Genomic DNA, 9,402 nt, shown 5'->3' with positions numbered 1-9,402 from the left:
AACGAGCCAGCACAGGAGTGAGCAAGTATATGGGAGTAAAGAAGCAAGAGGGTAAGAGAAGAGAGAGAGTAATGGCTCCCGGGCCCCTCCTCACCTCTGCCCCCAGAGAGACGTACTATGGGATGAAACACTCCCTTGGTCAGTTGGGGTCAGGTGCCTGAGCTGTGTGTCCCTGCACTGCCTGTAGCCAGACAGCGAGAGCTGGGAACGCAGCTGCAGGGTCAGAAGGGGAGACAGACCTTGAATCTGGTGCAGGCATTGCCCAGCGCCAGCAGAGACCTGATCAGTGCTGCTCTCTGCAGCCAGGAACAGCTTCACAGCAGCCAGGGGAGAGGGAGTGAACTCTTTCCTGGCTGAACCCAGCACAGTCACATAAGGTAGCTTAAATGCAGAAGAGAAATTCAACTCAAAATGCTTAATGACACTTCCATAAAAGGAACTTGCCTGTGAGCCACTGTTTTTATATACCCCTGAATAGAGATTATAATTTAAAATTTAAAGTAATTCGAGATCACATGGGGTTCCAACATACTAGAGGACCTGTATTCACAATAAGAAATTAATGTTCTATCAGCAACTGGCATACTCCGAAAATAAGCTGCATGCTATTTGGATTTAATTACAGTTATAGACTAAGTGTTCAATAAAGTCATAATTTCGCATATCCTAATCACAAGGCCTATCCTGTATTCACCTGGGAAGCATTATGGGAAAATGAGGGAATACATGCCTGAAGTTGAATATTTTATTTTTAGCTCATATATAGGCTTAAAATAAGCTAGTTGTAGCACAACATTCAATTTTTCTCCAACTATATACTTTAGTTGAAGAAGACAGACTTAGGCCTTAAATTACAGGCCATGCTGATTTACAAGTCCCTTAATTAGGGAGACTTGCGTGAAATCTTAGGTGATAAAAGTTTTTATGGAATGTAAGAAAGCATCAGATAAAGCACGAGAAGTACCAGGAGAGTACTTCACAAATATATCATATTAACTTTAACAGACTGAATGATTCCTGCTCATCTCCAAGGATAGATAAGCAAATCACATTAGGCTAATTTTTAACCTCATTAACCACACTTAAAGTGCAACAAAGAGCTACAAAGTTATAAGAGCAAAATTCATTCCTGCAATTGGCATTATTTTTGCTTCATCTTCTTACCATTTGTGACAGAGACAAACCTCTGCATAAATGTCTTGACGCAAAGTTTCTCAAACCTATGATGAGCCAAGCCAGGTAGAAGTGGGGTAATAATGGGTAACTTTAGGCTAAATTGAGAAAACCTATATATCTGCTGATGCGTGTGTTCCTATTTCTATAAGATCTAGAAGAGATCTTAATGAGTATGTCATACATACAGTTTAACATAGATATTTCTTAACTTTTGAGATGGCTTACAATGATTTTTCAGGAAAAAAAGGCAACAAATTCTCTGAACTGTTTTTTTTCTTCCATAAAATAACAGAAACAAAACACTCACACATATACCATTACCTAAAAAAGAAACACCTGCTCTGAAATTTAAAAGATCAGACTACAGCTTATTGCAGTTCCAGGCAACTGCCACTGCCACCATCAGTGGGATTCAAAAAAATAACAGTGTTCATCATGTCCTCCAATTGCAAAGAAGTCAAGTTAGCCTAATCCTTCAAGATCATACGCTGAATACAGCATGCGTGTTTCTAACACACGTACAGACCGAGTGCATCAGAAAACAGAGAGGAATTACATCGGATTGACTTTAAATCGCTGACCTATTTGGGCCTGTAAACTAAGGACCTGAATGGCAACACACTGCACATTCAGTAAGAGAAACAGAAATGCAGAATTTACACCTATGGTACAAAAAAAAACCCCACAAACAAACAAAACCAACCTCGCCTCAAATTATGTCATGCAATTTTTTTCATGCAATAAAAGAAGGGGACTCTAAATTTAAAGCCCTGCCACCTCCATCCAACTTGCTAGAAATTAAAAAATCAGACTGGAACACACCAACCTGCCTACGAGATTGAGGTTTTCAGTATTAAAAGCTCGGTCATGCTCAGTACATAGCTCTTCGGGCTGGTAGCTGAGCATAAACAAGCAGAAGTTCACTTACATTTATTACTACTGGCTCTATTCAAGGGACATTCGGTTTTATTAAATTATTTGTTCAAACAGGACTAAGATTAGCAAAACTAAAGGCTGCCTCCAAGTATGATGTATAGTCTAGCACTGAAAACCATTTCACCTTACTTTAAGGGCTATGGTGCCAATCTGGTCAGAGCACCAGAGAAAGGAGCTAGAGAGTGCAGCCAACCCACAAACACTGTACTTAAAGAATGAAAAAAAAAAACCCAACACACCACAACTCTAGTAAAGCCTCAAATGTAAAGTCACTCACTTTCCTCATTTCCATCTGGAAAACAAACTGCTCAAGGACATAAGGACCAAACCATATAATTTCTGTTGAATTATAAGAGCTGGGGCTTACTTTTTTGGTGTTCTTTCATGTTAACAAAACACAAACATTTTAATTGCAAGCTAGATCACCACACATATCAAGTGTAATCCATGCTGCAAGATCTTCACTAGAAAGAATTGTTTTTGTCTAGTTGTGCCATGAAAAAAGGGGAAGAGTTCTTTTGGAATGTAGTCATGTCACTTTTCAGAAACATACCTCAAGGATTTCTTCATATTTTTTCACAGTTCTTTTTAGATCATCATCTTTTTCAGCAATTTTTTTATGCAACTGTGTTGTTTCTATGTGATGATTTTCTACCAATTCAGTTTCTACCTCCTGGGCTTTACCTATAAAAAAATGTCAGGTGATATTAAAAACAAAGCATATGTATTTTGTTAAATTATGTCACAACAGTATTTAAAAAAAAGCTGGAAGACAACCGTGGAAGACATTCATAAGGAAACCTTGTCAAGAAAATTCGTTTTTCCACACTGGCAGTCATATTATGTCACTCGGTCCTAATACATATGAAGCCTGTAGTGTGGTATCCAGAGGGATTTTTTTCCACCTGATATTGGAACTTTCGGATAGGTTAAGATCACAACCAGTACTTATCAACTGATTTTATCTCCTACTCTATCTAGAGAAGCGATTGAAATATGGGCAAATCTCCAGAAATTCCTCACTTGTAGAGGTACTTCCAGTAACTGTGGAGTCTAAAGATACTTTCTGCTCACCTCTCCAAGCTCCAACTTACACCATGGTGGCAAAAAATGGACAGAGAAGAGTAACTGAAATATGCTGTACTCTGGTTATGGTACAGCAATCGGACATCATACCCAGTTGGAACTTGTTTGTGGTTATAGTGAATGAATTCCACAAGACGCGGCTAAGAAAACACGATTCCGACTCCCAAATGGATCTGTTTCTGCAAAAGGCACCCTTCAGGGCCACATACTCAACAGCAGTGTTAAAGGTTTGTACTGCTGAAGTCAAAGCAATATTACAATGAAAACTTACCAACGTGCTTTCACCTCTAAAACCTTACTCTCCCTTTCTAGTTTTCCCCAAAACATCTGAAGATTTGGTTTTCTGACTATTGTACTGCTTAGTTATATTAGCATTTCACTTACTGATCGCCTCTTTTACTGCTGTTTCCAATTCTCTTTCCTTTTCAGCCAGCTGAGTATTGAACTCTCTCATTAACTGCTTTAAGGTGGAGTTGTGCTTTAACTCAATGTCTTCTTGTTCACATCTGTAGAAAAATGTTGAAAGAATACAGCGAGGAAATAAAAAGATTAAAAACAGTGCAAGAACAGCTCAGCAAGGTAGGAGATCCAGGAATTTCTCCAAAACTACCTTAGAATGGGATGGTTTTGAATTACATGAATTCTGTGGGATTCAGGAAGGCTTTTTGCTATCCTCCTGTTGAATTCACCTGGAAGGCACAGCTGTTTCATTTAGAAAACAATGCAGAATTGAACCCTTCCAAAAGATACATAGTTTTTGGCCGAGGAAGATGAAGACCTCCAAGAATGTGGTGCATAAAAGCAGAATTCTTAGAGAATTCCTTGCCTGAGAAACCATTAGAGTGCTGAGCAGTATGCCACATTTTTCTGCAGTACATAAGAACTATTCTTTTCATCAACTGAACAGGAAGAACTCAGTGCTAAGTTTTAGTAAGCTCTATTTCCTGTTTGAGGAAAACAGAATTATATTTTATCCTCTGGCAATGCTGAAAATGACCATCACTAAAACAACTCAAAAGCAGTATTACTTTGCCAAAAGACAAACTACTTGTTAAACCGTTGATTTAAATAGCGTTTTATGTGTTCATGAAGTGCTACTTTCAAGTAGCTCTTTTCTTCCTGTTTCTTTATTTGGAAAAATACCAGTCATTATTTCATTGTTACAAAATGAGCTTTTAAAAAGTATTCTTGATGTTTTAGTGGTGAAAGCAGCAAAGAAATGGTAGCAAGACCAGAAACAATGCATTTACCTGATTTTCTTCTCCATTTCTTCTAAGGACTCCTTCTTTACTATGTCAAGCTCCTGCTGATGTTCTTTTCGTAGAGCACGTAAGTCTTTTTGAAGATTATTCACTGCTTTGTGTAGTTTCTGTTTCTCCCTTTCAGTCTCTTCCAGCTTAGTCTGCAAGTCCTTCTGCTGGTTCTGCGTATCACCTAGTAACTTCTGCAGCTCCAAAGCAGACTGAGCCTTTTCTTCAGCATTTGCCTCAAAAGCTTTCAGACTGTTACTTCTTTCATCCAATTGTTGCTGTAAACTTTTTAGCTTTTCTTCGTATCTCAAACTCCTATCTTCCATCTCAGCCTTATGCACTTCTTTTTCCTTCACTAGATTATTTTCCAACTCTTTTATTCTCTCTTCTAAAGAGTGAATGTCTGCCTCCTTTTCCTGCCATTTTTTCTGTAAATCTCCAACTACATTCTCCACATCAAGATGTTTTTGCTCTTTCGCTTTTAATTCTTCCCTAGTAGCTGCTAAATCACCACAACAACGAGCATGCTCATCCGCTAACAATGAGTATTTTTTGGTTTGCTCCTCAAGTTCCTTCCTGAGGCTTTCAGTCCTACTCTGCTCCTCCTGATGGCTCTTCTCAACGCATTCCAGTTTTTTAAGGAGTCCTTCCTGTTTGTTTTGCAGTTCTAGACGAGAGCCATTACTCTCCCGTTGTTCCTCTTCATACTTCTGCAACAATTCATCTTTTTCAGCCAAGCTCTTCTCTAGCACGTGCATTTTCTCTTCGTATGTCTGTTGGAGACCCTCGAGCATGGTGTTTTTCTCTTGTTCTACAGCGGCTTTTACACTCTCTACTTTTTGCAGCATTTCTAACTCTGTGGAATCTCTTGTTGACTTAATTTTTTCTTCCAAGGACACAATTTTGGCCTCTCTCTCCTGCACTTTTTGTTCTAAGTCTCTTAACTGATTTTCTCTATCCTGCTTAAATTGCTGTTCCTTTTCCTCTATCTGAGACTTCAACTGCTTTTTAATAGAACTGATTTTCTGCTCTGCCTTCTTTTTCAGATCTGCCAGCTTAGCGCTGTTCTCGGTATTCAGTCTCTCTTCTAATTCCTTCAGTTCTTCCTCTTTGCTTTTCAGTATGGAGGTCTTAATTTCACCAAATTCCCGCTCCTTTGCTTCAAATTCAGCTTTCAGCGTACCTATTTGCTTTTCAAGACTACGCACTTTTTCTTCAGCCTCCTTGAATCTATTGTCCTTTTCAAAAGCTGCCTTCTCTGCCTGCTGGAGTTGACAAGCTATCTCTTTTTGCTCTCTGTCTTTTTGTTCATTGTACTTTTTAAGTTCTTCCATCAAGGAATCATTTTCCGCAGTTTTCTGAGCAATGTGTTCTTCCAGTTCAGCAATTGTTGCTGCTTGGGTTTTTAACTCTGCAGTTAGCTCACTCTCTTGCTTTTCCTTCCCGTTTTGCTTTTGTTCCAATTCAGTTTTTAAACTATCAAGATTTTTGCTTTGTTTAGCCAGCTGCTCCTTCAGTTCGTTTAGCTCTTCATCTTTTTTACTGGCTTCAGTACTGCTTAATTCAAGTTTGCTCTGCAAATCTTTAATAGCATCATGATTTTGTGTAAACCTGGTTTGTGCTTTCACCTTCCACTCCGACAGCTTGGCCGTGCAATGATCTACCTGCTGAAGAGCGGATTCTTTTTCTTGACTCAGGATCTCAACCCTGGACGATAACTCCTGTACCTGGTTTAACAATTGCACCCGATCCTCCTGATGTTGCTTGTTTAACAGAGACACGGCTGCTTCCTTCTCTGTTACGCTTATCGTGCTTTCAAGTCTAACGTTAAGGTCACTGACTGTCTTGTTAAGAGCAGAGATCTCAGATTCTTTTTCCAGGAGTTCCTCCCTCATTGAGGTGACAGCGTTGATATTTTCAGATAACTCTTTCCTCAGCTGTGTTATGCACGTTTCTTTTTCTGATGCTGCTTGCTGCTGATGCCCTCCTTCCTTCTGCAACTGTTCCTTCTCTGTTACAAGGCCCTCAATGTCAGCTCTCATGGACACAATTAAATTGTCCTTCTCTTGCAGCTGTTGCATTGACTTCTGCAAAGAAGTACTTGCAGCAGAATGATGCTCTGTTACTTCTCTAAGCTGAGCTTCTAGTTGAGGAATCCTACTCCTTTGCACTAACACAGCTTCTTTAACTTTTGCAGTGTGGCGCTGGCAATCGGCAATTTTGCATGTCACTAACCCAATTTTTTCATTACATCTTTCAATTAATTCATTGCTTTTTGTTTGCCATAAAGCCTCAGCATTCTTCCAATAAGCCTCTAACTGGGCTGCAAGTTCTCCTGAGCGCCTTTTAAACTCAGCTTCTTTTAGCTGAATCACCTCTATTTTTTTCTCGTAATTTTCACTGTCTTTATCCTGAGAGGACTGCACAGTTTGGAGTTTCTCCTCAAGTGTTTTCAGTGTATCAGTCAGCTCAGTAATTTTGGCTTTGTCCTCATCTTCAACTGCTTTCTGTTTGCTGACCAGTTCCTGAAGTCCCGATTGCTCCTTCAGGGAATGATTAAGGTCACTTTCCAAATTTTTCAACTGTCTTTTCAGGTTACTTTCCTTATCTGACAAAGCATTCACCTGAGCCACTGACTGCCTTAGTTGTTCTTGCAGTTCCTTCAGGGACTCTTCCCCCTTCACCTGTTCTTCCTTCAGTCGGGTTATTTCTGTCCTGGAGCCCTCCTTCTCAGCACTGAAGGAGGCAAGTTTCTGCCTCAGGGCTCCAACTTCCTGCTCCTTCTCCTGCAGTTCCATTTCACGTTTTTCCTGGAGTTCTTCAACCTGCTGATTGAGTTTCTCTTCCCAACTCCGGGCAATTTCTTCCAACTCCCTCCTGTGAGCCTCAGCAAGACTCTCTAGTTGCTCCTTGTGATAAGATTCCAGTTTTGACATGGCATCATTGATTCTGGCTGAACTGGCATGTGACATTTCCAACATTTTAGCATTGAATTCGCTCTCTTTCTGGCTGAACTCCAACTGCTTGTTTTCAAGCTCTTTTTTTAGTTTAGCTTCCTGCTCAGCAAGTTTTTTTTTAAAAGTTTCCTGCATATCTTTTGATTTCTGTTTCATTTTCTCCATCTTGTTCTCCTGTTGTTTCAGTTTACTTTCATATTCTCCTTGTAAAGCACTCATTCTCCCCTCTGCGGCTAACAGTTTCTGTTGATCCTCCTCCACCTGCTGGTTCTGTAACCTCTTCATGTGTTCAATTTCATTTTCCTTCTCTCGTACCTGAGAGATGTATGCCTCTAACTCAATTTTCACTTCATTCAGCTGGGATTTGGTTCTTTCTAGCTGCTCACTACACTGCAATTTTTCACCTTCAAGACCTGTCAGCTTTTGCTGCAGCTTTGCTAATTCCTCTTCATAAACCTTTGCCTGCCCATCAGAAGTATCCCGATGAGATTCTGAGAGCTCCTCTAGCTTTGCAGACACTTGGACAAGTTCAGCTTCAGATCTTTCTGCAGATTCCTTTAGTTTCTGTTCATGTGCTTTTAGTTCCTCCAGATGTCTGTCCTTCTCCTCCAATGATTGCTTGAGTTTGCTGAGTTCCTCTTTGAGTACCCTCTCAACACCCTGAATCGACAGTTTGTGCTCTTTTAACATCATTTCAACCTCTTCATTGTGCCGTTTCCTCTCTTCCTCCAACTTTCCCTCCAATTCTTGCTTTGCTTCACACACTTTACTATTCAATTGTGCGAGCTCTTCTTCTAAATCATGACGTATCTTTAGAGCTTCCGATAGCTCAGAAGACAAGGCTTCTAATTCTGTTTGTTTCACATCAAGTTTTTCTAAGGTTTTTTCGTTCATCTCTTCTATGTGTGCACGGAAAACTGTTTCTTTCTCTTTCAAAATTGTATTTATCTCTTGTTCTTGTTTCTCTCTCATTTTTTCTATTTCAGTTTCTTGATGTTGCTTTAAGGTTTGAAGTTTTTCTGCCCAAAGCTCTTCCTGCTGCTGTTTCATGTTCTCCAATTCTTTCTTGTGCTTTTCAACAATATCACTGATTTCCTTATTGTGCTGCTTCTTTTCAGACTCCATCAGAGTACTTAATTCCTCTGACTGGTTTCGGTCACCTTGCGAATACTTTGCAAGAGAGCTTTCCAGTTCAAGAATCCTCTGTTAAGAGAACACAGTTTTAAAAGAATATGAAGATTCAAAAAGGTAACAAGTTGGTTAAATTTTTTAAAATCTTACCCAGTTCACATAACTACAAGTCACTTATTCCATTATTTTTAGTGAATAGCAACTTTTTATATAAGCCTTTCATTCATCTAGTTTGTTCTCAACTTTGCTTCGATTATGGTGTGTCAGTTATTTAACAAAATTTTTTTCCTACTTCACTGCAGTGAAAATAGATACAAGAAACACTTGGAAAGAATTTAACTAATTCAAATAAAATAATTCACACGATACTTATGAGAGATATGTTCACAATTTCATATTAAGCTAAAATACCAATACACAGGGTGAAAGGTACCTTGAGTCAGCATGAGTATTAAGGAACTTTGTACGTATCTACTGACTTAGCTTAATTCCACTTCTCCTGGAAACACTGCTGTAAAGTCAAAACGCGTCTATAAGCACAACTTCCAAGGTAATATTTGGGAGTGGTGGAATAATGTATAAACTTGCATTAGCAGATAATATGATCTTACCCATTACATAAAGGAAAAAGGACACTATGAAAACTGAAACCATTTTTTTACTTACTCAAGAATCCTTGTAAGTATTTGTATGGTAGCAGTACCCAAAAGTTCAATAGTTTAAAGTTTAACTCTCCTATATAACATACATAAAAAGTATGTAGATGGATAAAAATTCATATCCCATGCCATGATAGAAAGTGAATATATTTCCATATTTTGCAAACTAATCTTGTGAAAAACCAGGGGCTGCAGCATACCATGTGT

The 9,402-nt window shown here is 39.1% G+C and overlaps 1 protein-coding gene across 1 annotated transcript; it reads right to left on the bottom strand.

The window, feature by feature from the left end:
• Positions 1-2,665: 2,665 nt before the first annotated feature.
• GOLGA4 (golgin A4) lies at positions 2,666-8,608 on the bottom strand (the record flags this gene model as incomplete). The annotated part of the gene is made up of 3 exons (XM_010155983.1): positions 2,666-2,796; positions 3,583-3,704; positions 4,449-8,608. Coding segments are annotated over 3 exons (4,413 nt in total), but the record flags the coding sequence as incomplete, so codon positions are not given.
• Between the last annotated feature and the right edge of the window lie 794 nt (positions 8,609-9,402).

This window comes from Eurypyga helias, unplaced genomic scaffold (assembly GCF_000690775.1).
Source record: "Eurypyga helias isolate BGI_N326 unplaced genomic scaffold, ASM69077v1 Scaffold48367, whole genome shotgun sequence".
NCBI classification, from domain to species: Eukaryota; Metazoa; Chordata; class Aves; order Eurypygiformes; family Eurypygidae; genus Eurypyga; species Eurypyga helias.
Note: the sequence above shows the minus strand (reverse complement) of the source record. Positions and strands in the feature narration are given on the sequence as shown.